This window comes from Mastacembelus armatus, chromosome 11 (assembly GCF_900324485.2).
Source record: "Mastacembelus armatus chromosome 11, fMasArm1.2, whole genome shotgun sequence".
NCBI classification, from domain to species: Eukaryota; Metazoa; Chordata; class Actinopteri; order Synbranchiformes; family Mastacembelidae; genus Mastacembelus; species Mastacembelus armatus.
Genome location: NC_046643.1, coordinates 18568324 through 18591522, shown reverse-complemented (window position 1 = coordinate 18591522; position 23199 = coordinate 18568324). Strand labels below are relative to the sequence as shown.

The following is a 23199-nucleotide window of genomic DNA, read 5'->3' as shown; positions in this document are numbered from 1 at the left end:
GAATTACGTTGTGGTTTTGGTTGTTTTATCCTAACAAATCATTTAGCCTTAAAAGTCTTGGTTTCTCAAAGCCAATACTATAAGGCTGGAGAAAAACTGAACTGTCTGACGTTTGAAATGAGATAACTCAGGTTATCTCAAAGTCTAACATTGTCTTTGAATGTTCCAGTAAAAAAAGAAGAGGACTTCGGTCTGCACATTAAGGAGGAGAAACAAAATGAGATGGATGCAGAGTACGAGAGAGGGATGAAGGAGAGCGGTGAAAAGAAGAGAGGCAGGAAGACGGACAGAGAGGACCACAGTGTGAGCGACAGCAGCAAAGAGGTGAGAGAAGCTGGATATCTGCTCCCTTCATCCACTCTCATCAAACCACACATTACGTGAGGCTTATGTTAAGGATTTTAGAGGCTTGCTCAAAGAGTTTAAGGTCAGAGTTTAATCTCTGAGAAATTATCATTTTTACCAGGTTTCCTCCAGCCATTAAACTACAATATCATGCACAGGGGAAGAACTGAAGGATTCTCAAAACGTCTCTACTGAAGTCAGGCAATACATGTTAATTTTTATAAAAGCACCGTTTTACGTGAATGTACTAAATTGTATTTCACACCTTGTTTCAGATTAAAGTCAGACTGATGCAAGTGAGCATCAGTTGAATCTGGTTTGGTGTGTTTAGGACCTTTCTGAGCTGAGAACAGTTAAAAAGAAGTCATAATGCATAAATGAGCTAATGTGCAGAAATATCTGCCCTGTATGGAGGAGTTAAGGAATGAGCCACAGTTGGTTTCATCACATTATTCCTTCCCTCAAGTCTCACACTCTCTTCCCAGGCTGGACCTCGTTCTCCTCCTCCACCCTCAGGTTTGGACCCCCCTCCACCTCCCCCTGCGGACAGAGAGCCCCCCACCACCTCAAAAAAGACCAAGTTTCGACCCCCACCACTCAAAAAGACACCTGATTCTCTCGACAAGTGAGTGGGATGATAAAAGCTCTAGAAAGGAAGGAATGATTAGATGAGAGAACTTAGCTCTTACGTATTTTAAATAATCAAAAATATCTGAGTGGAGAATCTTCTCTGTTTGCTAATTCATATGAAATGGTAAGTACATGTATATGAGGAATTGAAATTGAATTTTACACGTAAGTGCTGTGTTGTCATTTCTGCATTTCTTCAGCTTTAAAGAGTCCAGAGCCATTCTCTTTGATAGAATTAGTTCTCATAGAATCAGTGCCAAAGCAAAATAAAACAAGTCTGCCAGGTCCTTCTGGCTTTCTGGTTGTTGTAAGACCGAGTTCTCTCTATTTTAACAGTTTACACTTTCCCAAGCTGAGTGAGCTCATAGAACAGTAGCCTGTCCTGTAGTTATGGCGTGAAGCAGCTTGGAGATGAGCTACAGCAGCCTGGACACGCTTTATATAACACAGATTTTCACACATAGTGGAATCTAGTCCCATTTTTAGTTTGTCAGCAAATCTCCAACTTTATAAAGTCATGGTGGAAATTCTTTGTTTACCGAATGTGAGTGGGTGAAGTGCTCAACCTTTATACTCTTTATTTAGACATTCGGAGAGTGGTGGGGAAGCCCTGGCAGAACTGAGAAATGTGAATACATTCAGGGGCCATCCCTTGGTGTTTTAACCAACGTGTTATGGGACAGGGGACTAATGTGGCTGCTGTGTTTTCTGTGTGCAGGGTCTTGTCTGAGACGTACTTTGAGGAGCGTTTTGCTGAGCTTCCAGAGTTTAATCCAGAGGAGGTCCTTCCCTCACCCACGCTGCAGAGTCTGGCCACCTCACCAAGAGCCATCCTGGGAAGTTACCGCAAGAAGAGACGCAATTCCACCGGTGAGATCCCACACAGGGTCCCAGGATGAAATAACTGGACATTACTAACTTTGAGCCAACTGAGCTATCTCTTTTTATTTGGATATCTTTTGTTGGGATTTTTCTCACTCTAAATTTCTCCCCCTGTTCTCTATATTCCTTCATCTTTCACATCATATGTCTAGAACTGGAGGTTGCAGCAGAGGACCCCAGCTCCCCAAGGAGGAAGACTCGACGTCTGTCAAGCTGCAGCTCTGAGCCCAACACCCCTAAGAGTGCCGCAAAGTGTGAGGGAGACATCTTCACCTTCGACAGAGCAAGTAAGATGAGTACATCAGATGTAAGAGCTGCAGAACTGCTCCACACAGTGCACTGACTGTGCTATGACACCCCTTTTTGTCCCACCAGGCACAGACGGAGATGATTTTTTAGCGGACTTGGACAGGGTCCCGTACTCGTCTCTGCGTAGAACTCTGGATCAGCGGCGGGCTCTTGTCATGCAGCTGTTTCACGAACACGGTTTCTTTCCCTCAGGTAAACCACCATGAGATAAAAGGTGTTACAGGAGGAACACCTGAGTCAAATGAAGATTTCATTTGTACTAAACTGTGCAGGCAAACCTTATTTCACCTCATGACAGCTCGAGAAGTGATAAACTACTATCCCAACCACTCAAATGTGGCTGAATTACATAAGTAATGCATTATCTTTAGAGATTTTTTGTACTTAAACACAGTCCATAATTTACAGCATTGAAATATTTTATAGTACTGTACAAATGTGCATGACAAATATACAGGGTATGTTGGGGGGTTGGGGTAACAGTAGAATTGCCTAACCTCTTTCCTTCTTCTTCTTCCCCTCAATTTATTTTAGTATTTATTTAGATTATATTACACGTTTTGGCTTTGTAACTAAGCAACAACTAAATAATTTTTTGCTGTAAGTGAAGGAAACTGCTAAATAGAAAGAAAAACATTAAAAAGTGCTCTTCCATCTTTTCTCCTCCTTGCCTTCTTTGCAGCTCAGGCCACAGCTGCCTTCCAGGCACGTTACTCGGACACCTTCCCCACCAAAGTGTGTCTACAGCTGAAGATCCGAGAAGTCCGTCAGAAGATCATGCAGACGGCCACACCTGGATCCCTGGAGCCTGGAGGGTCAGCTGAAGTCAATGCACTCCCTTCCCACAGTTCCTCTTTCAATCAGTCAGCTCGGGAGGATGGAGGGGCAGAGCAGCAAGGGGACAAAGACCGGAGCCCAGAGGAGCCACAAAGTGAAGGATTATAAGCTGGAGAGCAGGAGGAGACAGAGGAGTGTGTTGTTGCTGCAGAATGTTCTTGAATAAGTTGAACCAGTACTAGAGATGGCTCCATTGGGATCCATTCTAATGGCACTAATCTCCACCAAACCTGGGCAGATAAACTTTTGAATATGGTCAGAAATCTTCTAGTACTCAAGGTGCGCTTGATTGATCTAATCAGACAAAAAAGCCTCAAAAATGGACAAATCACATTCAAGTCCTGATAAGTCAGGTGCTTCTTATAGTTCTGTTTTACCAATTTTTTTTCCACGTATCCTGAAACCTTCAGTTAACACTTTGCCCAGGTCTGCTCTCAGCACATTTGTACAGTAGTTTGTAGAGTGACACACAAACTCTGTGGTACACACAGTCTGTATCTCTGGCACACACACAAACCCTGGTGCATATGTAATCTCCAGCATGCACACGATCACACACAAACACACATACACACACACACACACACACACCCTTTTCAAATCAGACTGTTACTCTTGGCTGGAAGTTCCCAGGAGCAGCCACCAAGGACCATGACAAACAAAGGCACTTTGTCACTTGTTGTGCAGATGCAGTTTGCTGTTGCCAGCCACCCAGCCAGCCCTCAGATGCCATTGACTTGACCTCCTCCTTGCCCTTCCACTCCTCAGCACAGTGGTTGGGACACAAACACAACCCCAACGACCTCCACTGATATTCCACAGCCCCTTGATGCTGCAAAACAGACAGCACAGACACACATACAGTACACACACACACACACACACACAGACACTCAGTGCATGGACACATCAGTGCAGTGTGAGCACTCGTACACAAACAGTCAACCCCGGTCTGACCAAGCCATTGGCCTGCACAGTTTTTAGTGATTGTAGTAAGAAGAGAAACTGAAAGCGTGAAATCCAATCGCTCCTGAAACACAAAAAGAAGGCAGGAGTTCGGATGTAGTGTGACCAATCTTTGCACCTTCAGTTATTGCCATTTTGAAAGACTGAGTCCTCATTGGTGGGAGCTGATTCTGTATGTCTGTATGTCTGTTGGGGTCCCATCCTCAAAACCTGTGTGAACAGGCACCATAAAGAGATTATGTAAAGAGACTATTGGGTGCGAGGCTTTGAAGAAGACACGTTAAAGTTCAACACTGTCTGGCTCCCAACAGAGCACAGAGAAAATGCAGAAGAAGAAACTGGATGATATTCATTGGATGAAAGATTAAAATTCCAACAATAGGAAGACAGATAATAATAGTCAATAAGGACAACAACAACATGACAAGCTTACCAACAGAGAGAAAAAGTAGAATTAACCAAACTTATCTGAATCTCCCAGTGGATATGATGTTGCTTTCTCTCGTTATCGTTGCAGTGGAAATAACCAGTTTTACCGTGGCCTGTTTTTCTCTCTCGTGGCTCTATTGTGTTTCTTCTCCAGCATAGAAAAAAAATCACAAAAAAAACTCTGGACAGAGAAGGGGACAAAATCAGTCTGTGGCCCCCCACTTTTAATTATATTTGGGGTGGTTCTCCCCCACTCCCCTCCCCTACAATTTCTCACCAGACACAGAAATGGGGGCGTTTGTTGTTTTGTAAAATGTTGAAATCAGGTGTTTGCACAATTTGTGCGGCCCTTTTCGTCTGGGACCGCCACAAGTTAAATCAGGAAAGTATTGTTTTTAGAGATTGTTTTAGTAGAAAAAATAATAACCTTGTTCCGTATGTTTTCAACCACCTTTTTCCTCCCCTTGTCCTCTCTGTGTTTTCCCTTTTCATTTCTCCTGAGTCCTTTCCTCCCTCCTACACCTCTTTCCTCGCCTCACTTCCTCGACCACTCAAGTGTTTTTAGAAAGTGCCCTTAAGCACTGGTCCCGGGTCAAGCGCTATGTAGCTCAGGATGGTTCTGGTTTGGGTTAGTTCAGGGAAAGCAGATCCTAGACCAGCCCTGGAGGGCAGTCTCTGGAGCCCTCCCCTCTTCCCTCTCTTCTTGACACTTTATCCTTTCCCATCAAATGGTGCAATAGGAATTTTTTTTTTCTTGAAAATGGGTGGGTTATTTTGTGTTGGAGGGAAGGCTCTGTGCCATAGATATTAAATCCAGTGCAGTCAGTCAGTGAGAGGAGTGAGCTGTTGTGATACTATCTTTAACTATGGTATAAAAAAGAATCACACAATTATTGTTATTGTTGAAGAGATAGAGAGTATAACTAACTAAAAGTCAAAGACAATTTTTGAATAGCACTTTTTGCCTCTTTGCTTCCTTGGTGAAGAGTTGGGGTAGTTATTATTCTGGGTATCTCTTTTATTTCTCTGTATACAGTTGGATGTGTGAAAAATATATATACTGGTATTTCCATATATGTGCATTTAGGTCTGTGTTTGGGTGTGTGTGTATGTTTTGGCACATGCAGGTAGCGTGTTAACACAACCAACCTCTTGCTGTTTCACCACACAGGAACATTATCAATAGTATATTTTTCATTGTATTCTACATACTATATTTTACTCTAGAGACAGTATTTTTATAGTCACCATGACTATTTTGTCCGCCATCTTGACTGTTATCAAACTCACTGGATTCAGGATATATATGAAATATATATTCAGGATATACAATATATAAATATATATATAAATAACACACAGGTAACAGAAGACTATCAATTCACATCTTTTTGGGGTTAGGGCTCTAAAATGTCCATCTGCATGCATGTGCAATCACATGCACGCGTGCACACACCCGCACAGACATATGTGCATACACACACGTATGCGTGTACACTGTATGATTGTGCTTAAAAATAAACTGTCCTTACTTTGGAGAAGGAATTTTAGGATGAGTGTTATCTCATAAGCAGGCATGTTGACCATGTGCAATATTTCTAAACAACAAAAAAAAACTAAATATTGAAAATATTAAAGATCTAACACAATGTCTAATGTCCTTGAATTTATTTTATATCCCTAAATATCTGCAGTGTTTGAAAATTTGCAGCCAGAAAAGTCCCCTAACTCCACAGAAAGAGTAGAATGTGCTCGCTTGACCTTCGTGAAGCACCTGAGTGTTAAAGGGCATTTAATGGATTAGAGTAGCATTTCAGGTTCAGTTCATCTTTGGTGGCATGTGGGTTTAAAGTGAAGGGACGTGGTCAAAGCTTCTTGCGCACGAACAGACACTGGGAAGCTGTAAATGACAACAGCCTGTCCACTTACGAGTCCAAGATAAACTCAGAGGCCATCTTAAGTCAGCACTTATGCCTATACTTTTTTATATTATCATATGACTAATTATCTTGAATAAGATTATGGCCAACCCCATTATTTAAAGCATATTCAGTTGCATATAAAAAAGAACTACAGTGCTAAAAGCCCCAAATGTTAATTATAAGAAATTTCTTTTTATTTGCATCATTATTGTTATTATTACACAGCACTGGTAGTACTAATTTGTAAGTTTCAGCATAAAGTTACTAAGTGTTTAGTGGGCCATCTACGCTTATATGCAAAAACAATCTCTGTAACGTTAGAGTAAGGTGGAGGGAAGCTCGGTGATTTATTTTGTAGTTTTATCTGAACACTAAAATATTAAGCATTTAGTTTTTCGTGGTAATATATGACTGAGGTTCTTTCTTTGGCCCACATCCCGGGCAAAGTCATTTTAGATTTGTAGTTGTTTTGTTTTGTGAAGTCCGGAACAGCAAACCTGAGCAACAGCTGCGCCGAACTTCATCTCCCAGGTGGCATCGCGGGCGATGTGTTTCTAGGTGTCTAGCAACAGCTATCAGCCCAGACAGCCGGCGGCAACTGGGGCGCTATTTCTCGGTGTCTGTTCCCACTATTGTTCGCTGCAGGGTGTTCATATTTAATAGTCGCTTGGCTGTAAATAGTGAAAAAAACAACCCTGACCCCAGCACAGAGATATGAGCGGCAGCGGGCGGCCCAGGACCAGCTCGTTTGCTGAGCCGCCAGGTGTTCCAGGAGCCGCCGCTGCGTCCGCCGGATCAGCCGCTGCCGTGGGGAGCAGTACAGGAAAGTCCGGGGTCCCGCAGGCCTCCGGCAGCAGCTCGTCGGGATGCTCGAACCTCAAGCTTGCCAGTAAGTTCAAATAATCCACCAGCCCTTTGTCGGCGTCTGTACATTTGGTTCTAGGCTTTTACCGCGAATATATTTGCTGGTGTTATCTGCCACAGCGCAGAGAAGAGCCGTTATTTCTCCCATGGAGCGGCTAACCAACTTGCTAGCGTGCTAACTAGCTAGCATGCTAACGTTAGCCACTTGTTTTTGTATGTTTCCCTTCCCCCGTCCGGCCCCAGTTCTGATCGAGACTTTGAACCAGTGTAACACCAGTCAATTTAACCAATATTCCGATTGTTACTAATGTTAAATTAAAAGATGAGTTTGATTTCACTACCAGTGTGGTCAATGGGAGTGAGAAGTTAAACGGGCTGTGTGGTTTCTTTGTGGTCAAGCCAGACTCAAAAACGTGAACTTGGGTGCTGCATTCAGGGTTCTTTTGTGAGTATTGTTGAGTATGGCATCAGGTATCTCTCTTGCTCGCCTGGAGAGCCAGAAAAGTTTCCTTCCCACCAAGGTCACCTGTGGGGCAAAAGCTTAGCAGCAGGTGGCCGTCGCCCAGGGAGTGCAAGTGATGCACATCTAGCAAAAGAGCTGGGCTGTCTTCTGGGATGTGTGTGTTAATCTGAGTCTTATCATCCATTAGCAGGCAGTGGTGTATGACTTTGATATTAGGGTACGAATGGGAGGTCGTCTCCAATTCAAAGTAGTGTGCCCCTTGTTTTTTACCTCTCCCAGCAGCAGCAGAGCAGCACAGTTTGAGGCCCGTTAAGCCCAAATTTTGTCTTTAGCTGTTAAAGATACTCTTTTGGGTGTGGGATGCGTTGTCAGATTTGGGAGACCCGGAGGCTATTTCAAGAGACAAGATTAACCCAGTTAGCCAGATATTTGTGTAAGTGAATGATTTGACTTGACATTTTGAATAAGTGGTAAAATTGAACTTGGACATGGAGCATTAACGATGTTGGGTTGCCATACCAACCAGTCATCTGTCATTATGAACATCACTAGAAGATATTTGATGATGAAATGGTACAGGTTTAGAAGTATGCCTGCTTTTGTAAAACCCTCCTCACAGTGCACTCTCTCTCTCCAGAAAGAGGATCTTTCATATTTATAATCTGAAAGTGAGACCCAGACTTAATCGGCCATAGTGTAACCCTAACCAAAAAGATAAACTGGAAGAGATGCTTGAGTGCTGGCTTAAGTAGTAAGTTTGTCACTTGCTGAAGTAGCTGGTAGCAATGGGCATTGCCAGTAGATATAGTACAGTATTTGACACTTGCCTGTATTAGCAGCTGGTATGAATGTCACAAGTGGGAACTGACAAGTGCAGACACGTCTTGTCAGTGGCAGAGAGAGACTAAAGATGAACCGTTACAATGTGATGCCATTTTCTTATTTTACAGTAGAACATTTTCCACTGCTTGCATTAGATGATTGAGTATTTGCCTGAAATCCCTTTAGAAAACGTCTCATCTATTGGATTGGTGATGATATGATGTGCCCTCAGTTCACGCTTTGGAGTGAAATAGCTCTTTTGCAAAATATTGAGATGCTACATTGAAAGGAAGAGAGATCTGCCAATAGTTATTACTGCTGTAAATCTGAAAATTTCCCCTCATCCCAGTGTTATTACAGTGTCTGCTATCAGAGTGTCCAAGTAGTTGTTCCATTATTCACTGTTGGTGGACCAGCTCCAGCGTTTGTCTCTGGATAACATCACCACAGTCTGTCTCTTCACTATCCAGCTTCAGGAGAAATGTTCATATTCAGAACTTAAATTAAGGTAGAGATTATTACAGAAACACTTTTTCTCACGTTATAATTTTCCCTTTAAAGGATCAGCATTTATGTTTTGGGAACTTTTACAGAGACTCACATGATAAAATCACATAACCAAAACCAGGAGATGGTATCTCAAGTTTGTTTTTGTCTGCAATTTCTCCACTTGCTGTTTATGCATTTTACATAAACCAGCTTGCTGTTTATGTAGGATTACTTTCCTTGAATAAAATTTTCAGTTAAAAATGATTTCAGCTAAAATATAAAAAAATATATTCATAGTGAGTATTAGATTTTCTTAAAACCCAATTGACAACTTTAAATTTCTGACTTTGTCCAACCAGCAGTCGGAAGTGTCGAGTTTACTATTAGTTTTGACACTGAAGAGCTTCAAATCCACTCATTTTAGAAGCTGAAATCACTATATGTTCTGCAGTTTGGCTTAAAATGACTAAAACTAACATTTGCTTAAATAAAATGTCAAAATATAAATATTCTGAATTCATTAATTGCCTAACCATTGTAGGGCCAGCTGACTGAAAGACATAAATGTGATCTACAGTGTTGGGGAAGTGGCCCTTGTGTTAGTCTGTGTGTGTTGTGGGCTGTCACATGAGCACAGTAACTCTAAAACAATAGATACTTGATAGAAACCCCACACTTTGACCACAGTTTCTCTCTAGAGTAGATGGCCTGGTTATATTTTGGAAGATCCTGCTGCATTAAAATGCATATTAATAAGGTAAACTTAGTTCTCTTGAAGTTACTTTGCTCTAAGATGTGAAGTTCATATAAAGTACAGTGTGTTTCTTGTCTATGAAAACCTTGCAATAACAGGTCTTTAATGGTCTTTAATCAACATAAGCTGTGTCTTGGTTAGAAAACAACTCATATTTGAGTTAAAAAGCACTAAAGAAATTGATTTTGATGTGACAAAGTCTGAAAAACTGTATGTTTTATGCTGATAAATCCTTCTGGGGACTTGAGTTTCCTTCTGTGAATGTCAGGTGAATGACAGGAAGCAGTGCATGACAACAGCACTGCTGATATAAAAACACTGAGCCTGGACACAAAGCGACAGTAAATCAGAAACTTTGACTAAGCCAGAGTAAAGCCTCACTTTATTATGACACATTATTGAGCTCTGGCAGGTTTCAGGCCTGTGGAAGTTGTTTTTCAAATCAGTGGTAGCAGGAAAAAAGCTGATATCATCAGCTGCACCGACTGACACATCAGCAGGAAAAATGTAAGAGGAGGAGCAGTGTAAAACAGGTGTCATAAACATATCCTTTAACCAGCCGTCCTACTTTTCACCTGTGTGTGTGTCCAGAGGGTGAACCCAGTCACTTGAGTTAGAGAACCCACTGACCCGGTCATGTCGCAGGTTTTCTAGTTTCAGCTGTAATAGATATTGCTAGCATGCCTATTGGATGACCACCACACTTTTGTGGTTGAGGACAGTTTACTGTGTGTGCATGGATATGCACGTACGCAAACGCCAGGACATGCAGTACTGGCTCCAAAAGGGCCATATCAATAAGTGCATTGTGTTATTTGGTAAACAAAGCGTTAAGTATGTGGACTTGGTCAGGCTGACAGTGATACAGCACGATGACAGCTGGATGGCAAAGGGCTGCTCCATTATTTAGGAACCTTAGATCCACATAGGGAAATTAAATTTCCATTGATGGACCATTTTAGTTAAAGGGATTTAGAACTTGACATTTTATCTTACTCCAAAATTATGAATGTTAACCTGCAGTGGTTGATTTTATAAAGTTGAATAAAAAATCTTGAACTAACGAGTTTGTGGGCTTTAATGTCTTACTCCTAAACAGACATTTTAACTTTATTCATCCCTCTCTTTCTAATTTTTATACTTTCTTGTGTCAATAAAATTTACTCCAACTGCTTTCCTGCACAAACTTATATTAAAACTTAACTTCTTTCAGGAATGCAGTTGTAATTGCTGTTTTAACTCCTTTCTGTAACTGTATTTAGATTCCCACCAGAGTTTGAATGGTTTTTACATTTTCAACAGAGAAATTTAAGCTTCAACCTTTTCTAAATGATATTTTGCCTTTCGGGTTTTTTGTGAATTTCTAAATTGGTTGATGTTGACATCCCCATTTCTGCTTATAATCCAGGAAGCCACTGACAATAAAAGTTCATTGGTAAAAACTACCAGGAGCATAGTAGTCTAGACTGGTCAGACTCCACTGTATATTAAGACAATAGAATGAGCTAACAGGGCTGCAAGTAGCCTAATGATTATTTTCATTATTCAATAATCTATTAATTATTTTCTCCAGCAATCTGTTTGTCTATAAAGGTGCCTGCTCTGATTTCCCAAAGCCCAATATGGTCTATTGAAACTTGTTTTTTTAATGAATTCTTGGTTTTGCTTGAAAAATGTCTAAAACAATGATTTTTTTTTTTTTTTTTTTTTTTTTTTTTATCGTTGCGGTTGCAATGGTGAACACACGTCTGTGTCCTGTTTATAAGAGAGGATGACCACATGTTAGGTCATCACATCATGTTTTGGACACACTTGACCTGTCACATCAGAGACAGTGAAATACAAGGTATTAAATATTCCACCTGGTACCTACAGGTACTTGTTTGACCAGTGTAGTGCAGTGCTGCCAGATGATGTCACAGAATAATCCTTGTATGAAAGGCTGGCCTACTTTTAGGTTTATTCCGACTTTAATTAGTCACAGTGTCTTCAATATGAACTCGCCATTCCCTTTTCCTTCCTTGGAGGCTTTTGTAAAGTTGACATTCATTCACTATGCTGTCATTAACCTAAATATTCAAAGGGCCAGCGGAGAGATGGCCCAGATGTTAAGGCTGGCTGTAGAAAGTCTCCTACGTTGAATGGCAGGGGTATTGTTTTGGCAGCGTTGTAAAGTGGTTTTATATCTTTACCTCTGGTAGAAAAAAGCCAGAGGGATGGCAGCCAGTTTTAATCCTTCTTATAATTTCACAAGTTTTAGCAAAATAAAATAATTAACAGATTACCTTCTGATACTGATAATTAAACTGTTGTACTTAAAATTGAAATAGAGAAGGTTAAAAAATAGGTTCTTTCTTTCTCTGTTCTCTGGTAAAGTGATGATGAATATTAACCCATCCATCCATTTTCTACACCCGCTTAGTCCTTAACCAGGGTCCCAGGGATCTGCTGGAACCTATCCCAGCTCTCTTTGGGTGAAAGGCAGGGGTCCACCCTGGACAGGTCCCCAGTCCATCACAGGGCCACATAGAGACAAACAACCTCGCACACTCACACTCACTCCTATGGGCAATTTAGAGTCACCAATCAACCTGACATACATGTTTTTGGACTGTGGGAGGAAACCAGAGGACCTGGAGAAAACCCACACAAGCACAGGGAGAACATGCAGACTCCACACAGAAAGGCCCGTGATGGGTTTCAAACAAGGAACCTTCTTGCTGTGAGGCAACAGCGCTAACCACTAAGTCACCCTGCTGCCCCATGAATATTAACACTTTAAGTTAATTTCTTCCTGCTTGTTTACTAGGAGACAGCGGGAAGGTGACGACAGTCGTGGCCACACCAGGTCAGGGACCAGACCGCCCACAGGAGGTCTCTTACACTGACATCAAGGTGAGTAAGAAAGCAAAACCACGACAGTGGCATCGTTAGTAGCTCTGTCCTTACATGTAGACATACAACTGTATTACCTCAGCTAATACTGTAACTTTTGTCAGCAATCAGAATAAAATACTTCCACCATGTCTGGCTACAGTTGATAAGGTTGTTGATCAATATTGGTGGCTCTGAAATTATTGTGGGAGCAGAGATTTATGGCTTACTGAGCAGACTTTATAGCCTAAAGATGAGACTGGTGTCAGTCAGTACTTTTGCAGGTCTGTTCTCAGATTACTTAATGTCTCTGTGGGTTTGTGTAAATATTCCTTTATGATAGTTTTATCTCAGGATCAATAGTCCTGTTATGCTGGCTTATATCCTGGCTGGTGTTAAAGGTTATCAGGGGGTTGCTAGATAAAGACTCTGCTGAACATCTTTGTGATCTGCAATTGTCTTTTTAGCTTGTCTACAATCAAATGACAGAGCTATAGTCCAGCATAAGAACCTAATTTTACTTGTCTAACTCATTTTAATATCTGTATACTTAATAAGACAAGAACAAGAAATTACTATTTATTTACATTTAGGAAGTGTCTCTGTTACATAGTTTGTCAACCAGGGACACTGACAAGTTTATTTCTACAGTGTAAAATGTTCCACTCAGTATCTTGGTTACAGTTCTGTAAAAAATACAAAAGTTTGCATGTCAGTATTGTTTGTGATCATTTCAGCAGATCCACACAGATTTGTCAACCTCCCCAGATATCTGTATTGGCCTCATGTGTGCCTGAGCTGTCTCTAAAGTTTTACCAAAGTAGATGCAAAAGTAGATATTGCTGTGTTTTATGAAAGTTTTTGTTAGTAAAGCCACAAATTCATGGGCTAAAAACATTTTAACTTCTCTCCTTGTGCAGGATAACAGCTGGTTAAATTGACAACCAGTCATCAGCAGGGCAAATTCATTTATTAAATACTGTGAATATGATCATAATACAGGTTAGATTAATGAATGTTAGAATAATGGTTTCGAAATACAGTAAGCCCTTATTTAGTTGCTGGACTTTTAGTCTTGCCTGCAGACTGACAGCTCACATTGCAGTGTGTGATAAATACTTTCACAGAAAACAGGCTCAAAGTAAAGATTTTTTTTCCCTTTTCTGTGTTTTTGCTTTCACTGAGGGGCCTGGACAAATCTCTGTCTAGCGGTCAGTTAATCTTTTCAGTTCCTGGAATAGAAGATTCACCAGAAACCTGCATTTGCTTTGCACTGGTGAACACAGTAGACTCTTCCCTCAAAACCAGTATCTGATTTTTGCTGCTGACCTACTTTAAACAGACAGGTTGCACCAGTTTAGACAGTGGAAATGAACATGAACTGGAAAGTTTTGACAGAGGTCGTTTGAAAAAGTGAAAACCTATTAACCCTCTGTTGCTGTAGCTGGACTGACACTAATAGGCTGAATTATTAGATACATTAGCAGCCAGAGACTAAAGTGGCTGCAGCCCTTTTTAAATCATGTCTGTATTTGCACTTCACCTTGTAGCTTGTACTTAATTTGTCCAGTGTCTGACTGGTTCCTGTTTTGTGAAAACCGTGCAGGTGATTGGTAATGGGTCGTTTGGTGTGGTGTACCAAGCTCGGCTCATTGACAGCCAAGAGATGGTGGCCATCAAAAAAGTGCTGCAGGACAAAAGGTTCAAGGTAAGGCTGTAATGATGAAACTCTCCACATGTTCTTTTATTTGTTGTAAAACAAACGGCGTATGTAAGATTCTTCTATCATTCCAAGGTGCTTATTCACTTGGTTTTCCACCTACACTGCAGAATCGGGAACTACAGATTATGAGGAAGCTTGACCACTGCAACATTGTCAGACTGCGCTACTTTTTCTACTCCAGTGGCGAGAAGGTACTTCAGCTCTTTTTTTGTTTGTTCTGTTTTTTTACATTATACAGATCTGAAAGGACAATGCATATCGATTAACAAATCAATAACACGATTGTACAATGCACAGAGAGTAGACTAATAGAAGAGCATGGAATTAACTTGGTTATACAAACATTTACTAAGTCACCATATTCACACACTCTGACCTCACAGAACCATTATTTCAGGAGAGGTTGGTAAAACAATAAAAAAAGGATATGTGCACATAAATGATAAGACCACTCAGATAGAGCGTAAAACCTTTAAAAACCTGAAAAGAGAAATAAATAAATGACATTTCTTGGAGTGAAAAATATAGAGACGTTTCTGAATTTAAAGTCGCAGCAGTACAGTACTGGACATGGTTTTATTATTCAGTGTGTTCTTTTTTTATTTAAAAGAGGTTTTGTCGACACAGCTGGCAGTCTGTTGCAGGATCATTCCCAGTGTTAATGCTGCTTTTAAAATGGCCCAGTGACTTTTATGTAATTACACTCAGAGAGCAGGCTTTGTAAATTGTTGTAAACTATAAACATCTTAGACAAAAATGATCTGTTTTACCTCTGTCCAGAAAGATGAAGTGTACCTCAACCTGGTGCTGGACTTTGTGCCTGAGACGGTCTACAGGGTTGCCAGGCATTTTAACAAGGCCAAGAGCATCATTCCTATCATATATGTGAAGGTAATTTTCACTAGGCCGCTTTTTTAATCACTGTATAATGTTGCTGTTCTCACTATTTTTGTTTATTTGGGTTTTTTTTTTTAAGTTTGAATAAAAATGAGAAATATATACCTGAAAATGCTTAAACAGAATCAATTAATTATTAATCAATTAATTATTGAGCGAACAAAGCTGCTTGTTCTCTGTCCTACCAAGTAGTTAAGTGTTCAGCTGATGATTAGATGCTCTGAGTGCTGCTGTCCTAGATCATCACAGCCATAGAGGTTTCATGTAATCTTCATTTAAACCTGGATGTTGAAGCTTCTCTAAAAAACCTGGAGATCAACAGGCATTATTTATCACAACACCAATATATACCTGAAAATGCTTAAACAGAATCAATTAATTATTCATATTGTGCTTTCCCCTGACACACATATTAAGGTGTAAAGGTCTGTTCCTAAACATCTCAGAAGAGGGTGTATTTCCACCACCATTTTGAAACTGTGCAAAAGCAGCTCATAATCTTTCCTTTATTGCCATGTTGTGTCATTGTTGGCATTTTAACAGTGCAGGCAGCTGATCTTATGTTGCTTTTGTTTTGTGACCTCCTCAGGTGTATATGTACCAGTTGTTTCGCAGTCTGGCTTATATCCATTCCCAGGGTGTGTGTCACAGAGACATCAAGCCTCAAAACTTGCTTGTTGACCCAGAAACTGCCATTCTCAAGCTGTGTGACTTTGGCAGGTGAGCTGCATGAACACACATTTCCTTCCCCGCAAAACAGACTTTTGACATTAGCAATATTAAGACATCGAACGGTTCTCTGCTGTGGGAGGAAAAGCAACAAACTTCACAACTCGCATTAAAAATTTTCTCCACAAAATTTCACATCTATCACCATCTACCAAATGTTGGACCTAAGTCACTTTGCTGCAATCTGTGTTATCGTCTAAAGTGACTTATTGTGTTTCCTCAGCGCCAAGCAGCTGGTCCGCGGTGAACCCAATGTGTCGTATATTTGCTCACGGTATTATCGCGCCCCAGAGCTCATCTTTGGTGCCACAGACTACACGGCAAACATTGACATCTGGTCAGCAGGCTGCGTACTGGCCGAGCTGCTGCTTGGACAACCCATATTCCCTGGGGACAGTGGGGTAGATCAGCTAGTAGAGATTATCAAGGTGCGTGTGTTTATCGGGTACCTGCAAGTTGCTGAAATGTTTGTGTTCCTTGTGTGTGTTTCTTGTTTTTAATGGAGATTATCACTGTAGCAAAGGTTTGTGCGTCAGGATAGGAACTTGTTTTGTATTGTACTCGCATCATATGACTGGTAGAAAATCAGTTTATCAGCACGCACAGTTTATAGCGATCATACTCCCTCCTTATGTGTTCTCAGGTGCTGGGAACACCAACAAGAGAACAAATCCGAGAGATGAACCCGAACTATACAGAGTTCAAGTTCCCTCAGATCAAAGCCCATCCATGGACAAAGGTAAAAAACACAAGTCAGTGTTTGCCAGGCCTGTACTGCCTGGGAAGGCATGTAGAGGGAATTTGTCCTGGAGGTGGGGACGAAATATGAAAGTATGAATAAATAAATAAACATTGAAATATTTTTTTTTACTCTGCCAGTTGTAGTCTCTATTGATCAGTTAGTCTAAAAAATGTCATACAATAGTGTCAAAGTTGTTGCATTGTCCAACCAGTCATTCAAAATTGAAACTAGAAGATTTGCTGCAGCTCTGACGTTTATTCTTGTTATTCTGTATCTGTACGGCAGAAGACACATTTTTGGCATTTATATATAGATGAACTATACAGAAGTTACACATACCCAGTGTAATAATCTGTATTATGGTAATTGTTCTAAAAAGAAAAGCAGTGTGAAAGTGACATACTGTACATTACACCATTGTATTAGAACAATGGAAAGAAAACCTGTGGACGTGTTGCTGCCCACACAGACGGTTTAAATCTGCAGGCTGAAGTGCTTAAATGTCCTTTTCCGGAAAAACGATTAACCCTGAAACCTACACAGAACAGAAACAGCACAAGACCAAGAGAAGTGGCTGTTGAACATTTACTATAAAGTGGATAACTTTCTATTCCAAACACTGCATGCAACTACCTTTTTAGATGCATCACACAGTTACTTCTTTTTGGTGTTTTTTTTACATTTGGCAGGTTTGATAAAATAGCTCCATAAATAAAACATGTTAAGCCGCAGTAGAGAATAAATAGTCCGTCATCAATTGTACAGTTTATCTTAAAGCTGAACCTGCTGCCTCTGTTACCCAGTTTGGTTACTGCAGTGATAATCTGCTTTTCTGTTTTGAAAATCTGTGATTTAAATTTAGAACTCCTCCTGTTCCTCAGGTGTTTAAACCTCGTACCCCTCCAGAGGCCATTGCTCTTTGCTCTCGGCTGCTGGAGTACACGCCAGCCTCACGCCTCTCGCCACTAGAGGCCTGCTCACATGCCTTCTTTGACGAGCTGCGCCAGCCGAACACACGACTGCCCAATGGCCGAGAACTGCCGATGCTCTTCAACTTCAGCACCACAGGTAGATGAACGCACAGACTTGGAGATTTCAGATTGAACCATGTTTATCCTCAGTGTTTTAGTTTGTTTTCAACACCACACAAAAAGGGGACAAACCACACTGAGCTACTGTCTTTATACTGGGTGATTTGATTTGTAACTCAGCAATGAAAAGTAAAATTTCCATCTCTTTAGCTGGACAGATTGTTCAGTTATCACCATCTGTTTAGCTGAATACAAGCAGGTGTTGTTTCTTGGGTAGTTTTGGTCCAATACTGTAGCCCCTGAGGAAGTGCAGTTAATGTAACACACTGTTCACTTTCCTCTTGTTATATGACTCATCATCATTTAAACACGAACTCTTCTTCTCTTCTCTCAGAGCTGTCAATCCAGCCCCAGTTAAACTCCACTCTCATTCCTCCTCACGCCCGTTCTCATACAGCTGCTTCTGCCCACGGTGGGAAACTTATTCTAATGTTACTGTCTGTCTCTATATCACGAGTTCTGCATGGCTTTGTGCTGACTGAAACAAGTCTGGTTTTAAACAGAGAATACCTGACATTACAAGTAACAGGAATTAAAAATGTTTACTACGACACTAGGTTTTGGTTTTGACAGTCTGTGGTGTTAAAAAATAACACTGGTCTGGGATCAGGGAACTGTGTTCCTCAAAATGTTTGCCCTAAACATTTGTGTTTAGCGATAAAATGTGTGATGTTTTCCAGTCATGTCTGTTGGTGTTGTGGAACACTGGTTTACACCTCACCGTGTCTGTCTGTTCTCCTCTTCTTCAGACGGTACCGGCTCAGAGTCATCTCAGCACAGTTCAGTACCAGGATCTCTTAACAGCATCTGAAGCAGTTTCCCCATCTGTCTGCCTGCCAGCCTCACCCTGATCTCAGACACTCACACACTGTACCGCTTTCCACCGTGCCGCTTGCTCTCCTCTTAGATGACCTGTTTTTGTACAGAAAATGCATTGAACACACCAATAGTTCTTTAGCTGCCCGGATTGAATGGCAGGAGATTGTTACATAGAGTTGTCTCGCTGCTGCTTGGGTGTTATGTGAAGGTTCAATAGTGGGGGCTGGTCCTCTGTAATATAATTTTTTTTTTTTTTTAATCAACATTTCCTCTTTTCCTTCTTTATATTTGTTTATTTATTTGACTAATTGAAAGCACCATGTGATCCTATAACACTTAATCTCTATAGAGTTTTTTCCACTTCAGATTATTTTTTTATTCTTCTTCTGTGTTTTTAAATCCCTGTTTGTTACTGGTTGGACTGCATGTTGCCTGACCAAGACTAAAACTGGCTCCAAGTTGGTCATCAGGGTAAAGGACATTTTATTTAACTCAGGGGGGAGAACAGACACAGGGACTGAAATGCTCCAGCCACATTATTTGATAAATCCAGGTTCTGATAAACCTACACATCATACCTCCAAACTAATTTACCTGTTTAAGCGGCAGGTAAAGTAGAAAAGCTCATTAGTACCAGGTAGCATTTGTCATTATTTAGCAGATTGTAGTGGGATTGTCTCTCACATGAATCATGTTCAGTGGCTGGAGTGGAAATATCCAAAAACAAACCAGTCATTGACCGTACCAGTCGTTGTGTCTGTTTTATCCTATTTGTTTCTGTTAAAAGTGTTTTCTGAATTACAGCCCCCAGACCTGGCAAATGGACCCAATAATCATGGGATTGTAGTTTTCATTTTGCTTTTACACTTGCATATAAATATGGGTCAAATCAACCACAGATTGAGGCTCTTTCTTAGCTTTTAATAATTGTTTTAATGTGGAAACACAGTCACATAAAACATCCAGAGGAAAACTCCTTCTCTCCTCATGTTTGTCACAGAAATGTTGATTTCAGTTGTGAAGAACGTGTGAATGTGGCTCTCAGCAGAAACAGCTTGACACATTCATCTAGAGCCTTTTGATATTGAGCGAACAAAGCTGCTTGTTCTCTGTCCTACCAAGTAGTTAAGTGTTCAGCTGGTGATTAGATGCTCTGAGTGCTGCTGTCCTAGATCATCACAGCCATAGAGGTTTCATGTAATCTTCATTTAAACCTGGATGTTGAAGCTTCTCTAAAAAACCTGGAGATCAACAGGCATTATTTATCACAACACCGACGACTATTAAAGAGCTTATTTCCAGTATTTAGTAGTAGAAGAAAAATTTCACCCCTTTTAATCATCCTAAATAACAAAAAGGTCTGTTTTTCAGTCCATTACTAACTGGAAACCTGTACTGGTTTCACTTGTGCTACTGTGTTAGAAAGCATCATTGTATTGTATGTAAGCTCAAAGTATTAAACCATAGTAAATATAGTTAAAAGACGTCATCACTTTTGACTCCTGCCTTCTCTGTCATACAGTAAACAACTGGCTCATTCTTTGTTTTAGTCCTAAATCTGTTTATTAGGCTGTTTCTCCAAAAATATTAGCAGATTAGAAGCAAAAACCATTTAACCAAAAAAGTTCAAGGTGTTTGGAATTGGCTTTTGGCACAAAGCTAATTCCTGTCCTGGTGTTGGAGTGAAATAATGCTGTTGTACTCCTAATCTGTGTGGAAACAAGCAGAATGAATGTTGGTCCTCCTGTTGATTAAACGCAGCAAACTAAAGAATTCTTAAATGGGGATTTCATGTTTTTAAATGTAGGAAGCTTAACATCAACATCTTTGTTTTTGGTTGAGAGGTGGGTGTCAGTCTGAATCAGATTATTACAGCTTTGAATTAGTGTTGCAGCTTCTTTAGCAAACTGTTCTTCCATCAGTGGAAATTAATAGGTTCTCAAGAAGCCTTGTAGAAACAGTAATAACCCAGAGGATCCATTGAAACATCTTTAGTGTTGCCGACATGTACACAGAAGCATATTGTGAGATTCAAGAGTGAAAGGATAAATGTGAATATTAGCTGAACATGAATATAAAGCAGGGAAAATCCTCATAAGTGTGTGTGCGTGTGCGTGTGTGTGTGTGTGTGTGTGTGTGTGTGTCTGCATGAGTGTGTGCACATCCATGAGTGTGAGGATGTTTGGCTGGTCCTCATTTGTTCAGTCGTTTGAAGGCGAAACTTAGGGATATGTTCAGACATAAGGTTAGAGGACCAGAGATTGTATCACTAGTACAGAAGAGTGTGTGTGTGTGTGTGTGTGCGTGCGTACGTGTGTGTGTGTGAGAGAGAGAGAGAGAGAGACACATCCCAAACTGCACTCTGAACAGCCAGTGTTGTAGGATTAGAGCAGTCGACAATACAGAGTTTTAGTAAACAGCACAGACCACTTGAAGTTTGTAGTATAGCATATTTGATACTGTTGTACCATGCCTCTACCTGCTGGTTTTAACTGCAGCCATGTGTTTGTTCTGAACCTTTTTTTTAATATAAGTGAAGAGCTGTAATGCAGTTTTCAATCCCACCACCTGTTCACGTTCGTTTTCTGTGAGGAGAGTGTGGAGCCTTTCTCATTCTCTGTCCCACCGAGGTTTTCCTGCCAGGTTACCTGCGGACATGTTCTGTTCTCTGTGCTGTAAAGAGTCCAAGCAGCTTGTTTGATTAAGGGTGATCGCACTCAGAGCTGTCAGACTTTCTGCAGCTATGAAAAGTATGAAAACTCCCTATGAGAAGCATCAACAATGGCTGCTTTGTCTCTTCCCTCAGCTTCAGAGGCCTTTTATTTCCTCCTCTTATCACACATGTAAATATCACCGATTTTTATTTTCCTCTTTTTATTACAGAGCTGTCATCTTATTTCCCTCATTCTGTCTATGAAACAGACTTTGGTTTGTCCATTGTTGTAAATAAGTTCATTTCCAATCCAAAATGTAAATACTGCAAAGAAAAAACTGGAAAAAAAAATCAGCCTTCCCCTCACATTTGTTGTTGGTTTTCCTCTCTCTCTTTCTGGTAGTTGAGTAAAAATTGTCAAGTAGCTGTAAACGTCCTCCCTGTTCAGTCTTCTGTGGGACCACTGCCTATTTAATGGATTTTGTAAAGGTTCTGTTTCAAAATGATCTTTCTGTCAATGTTAGGAGTAAATATTATCATATAAAACTGTGTAACCGGACTAAAATCCAGAGGACTGAGTTTTGTTTGAGCCCTGTGAACATCTGTGAGTCTGGCCTGGGATTTGTTTTTGCTCTTTAATATCCACTATAGTTAATGCAGAATGTTTTCTACTGGTATTCCATTTAAGGTTTAAATCTTGTGAAGTTCCTTCATGGAAATAACTTTTGTTCAAATTCAGATTTAACAGGCTGCAGTTCTTCCACAAGAGGGCGCTGTTTGACCATGGTCAGACGTTGTCACGTCACTTCTCACCATTTTATTTGCAGTATAGGCAGTGAAGATCTGTTCGTGACCTGCCCCTGTTTCTCCAAAATAAGTTGTAAACACATGTTTTTAGTTTTTTAATTTGCTAAGATCTTTATTCTCGCTGCAGATATAAAGCAACATGATCATTGTAGAAAAATATAAGCCCAGTAAAATTACTTCTGAACTGCTAACAATGAGCTGAAAGCTGCTGCAAAGAGAAAAGTAGCTGCAGATTTGTCTTGTATGCACCACTGACCTACATCTTTACATTCTCTTTATTATAATATCAGATGTAGCTGCTTTAAAAACAAATCTCTCCATCCAAAGTTGAAGGCATATACTGGGCTTCACACAGCTTCCTCTGGAGACATGGTTTTATCCAACTTCACATCTGCAGACCTTTGCTCACGTGTCTTTTCAGTCTTTGAGATTTGTTTTTCCTGCCTGTAAGTGGTGCAACTTAGACAAATACTGCAGGTTTGCTGATAGAAGTTTTGTTTTGGAACAACTGTATGTGATTCTAACAATATGTGATTCCTGTGCAGTATTGAGAAAAAATACTTAGCTGCATTTGCAGACAAAGTCTTCTACAAAGTGTCTAGTTGGACTAGAGATCACACAATGACACTCTGGAGTGAACCTGGGCATTTTAACGCTTAGTGTTTGGGTAAGGTTTGGGGTTCAGGGCTCGGGAATGTGTTACATCCTCTGTACAAATGTGACAGTTTAACATAATCTCAGACGTTGTACTTGTAAAAATTCTCTGAAATCCCAGTTGCGTATTGGTGTTACCTACTGTGTTTATCGGGGAGAGATCTCTACAGGTTCTTCAGGTCGATATGTCACTTTTATTTTTATTTATTTTTTACTCCAGTGCCCTGGTGGACTGATGTGTCACTGATGAAGGGATAGAAAGAGAGAGAGAGAAACCCTAACCTGTCTCTTCTGTGTGTGTATGATATGGACTCATTTACTGTAATAAAGTGATGAAACTGTTTCTGGTCTGACTTTGTTAAAGCTGGTTTATGTTTAGACCATATAAACTGGATGCGTGTGATCTTGTTTTTATACAATAGTGAATGAGCTTCAGGCTCTGCCTTTTTGACCCAGTGCTGCCTGTAGCGCTGCAGTTCACCTCAGGTCCTGCTAGGG

General features: G+C 40.5%; 2 protein-coding genes across 7 annotated transcripts in view; both read left to right on the top strand.

Annotated features, from left to right (window-relative positions):
* cica (capicua transcriptional repressor a) overlaps positions 1-6049 on the top strand; it is a 30581-nt gene extending 24532 nt beyond the window's left edge. For 4 of the 5 annotated variants that reach the window (XM_026301144.1, XM_026301145.1, XM_026301141.1 and 1 more), the window contains exons 17-22: positions 170-324; positions 831-970; positions 1694-1845; positions 2010-2144; positions 2233-2358; positions 2849-6049. In XM_026301144.1, coding sequence (XP_026156929.1) covers positions 170-324; positions 831-970; positions 1694-1845; positions 2010-2144; positions 2233-2358; positions 2849-3111 — 971 coding nt within the window. In that variant the 3' untranslated portion in view covers positions 3112-6049. Of the gene's footprint in view, positions 1-169; positions 325-466; positions 796-830; positions 971-1693; positions 1846-2009; positions 2145-2232; positions 2359-2848 lie in introns of those variants that run through there. The other variant, XM_026301146.1, reaches the window with a different exon arrangement.
* Positions 6050-6868: 819 nt separating this feature from the next.
* Positions 6869-23042, top strand: LOC113126211 (glycogen synthase kinase-3 beta-like). 2 transcript variants are annotated; one of them, XM_026300134.2, is made up of 11 exons: positions 6869-7209; positions 12522-12607; positions 14193-14294; positions 14417-14500; positions 15090-15200; positions 15796-15926; positions 16159-16363; positions 16579-16674; positions 17559-17745; positions 18103-18180; positions 18518-23042. In XM_026300134.2, the coding sequence occupies exons 1-11, from the start codon at positions 7035-7037 to the stop codon at positions 18577-18579; spliced, it is 1317 nt and encodes a 438-aa protein (XP_026155919.1). In that variant the 5' UTR covers positions 6869-7034; the 3' UTR covers positions 18580-23042. The 2 variants fall into 2 exon arrangements, with proteins under 2 accessions (XP_026155919.1, XP_026155920.1); XM_026300135.2 differs by lacking the exon at positions 18103-18180.
* Positions 23043-23199: the final 157 nt, after the last annotated feature.

Excerpts from the sequence above, each read along its gene's own strand:
- LOC113126211 (XM_026300134.2), top strand. The coding sequence starts at position 7,035 with ATGAGCGGCAGCGGGCGGCCCAGGACCAGCTCGTTTGCTGAGCCGCCA. Across the intron at positions 15,927-16,158 it reads AAGCTGTGTGACTTTGGCAG|CGCCAAGCAGCTGGTCCGCG; the intron begins GTGAGCTGCATG and ends GTGTTTCCTCAG. Across the intron at positions 16,675-17,558 it reads AAGCCCATCCATGGACAAAG|GTGTTTAAACCTCGTACCCC; the intron begins GTAAAAAACACA and ends CCTGTTCCTCAG.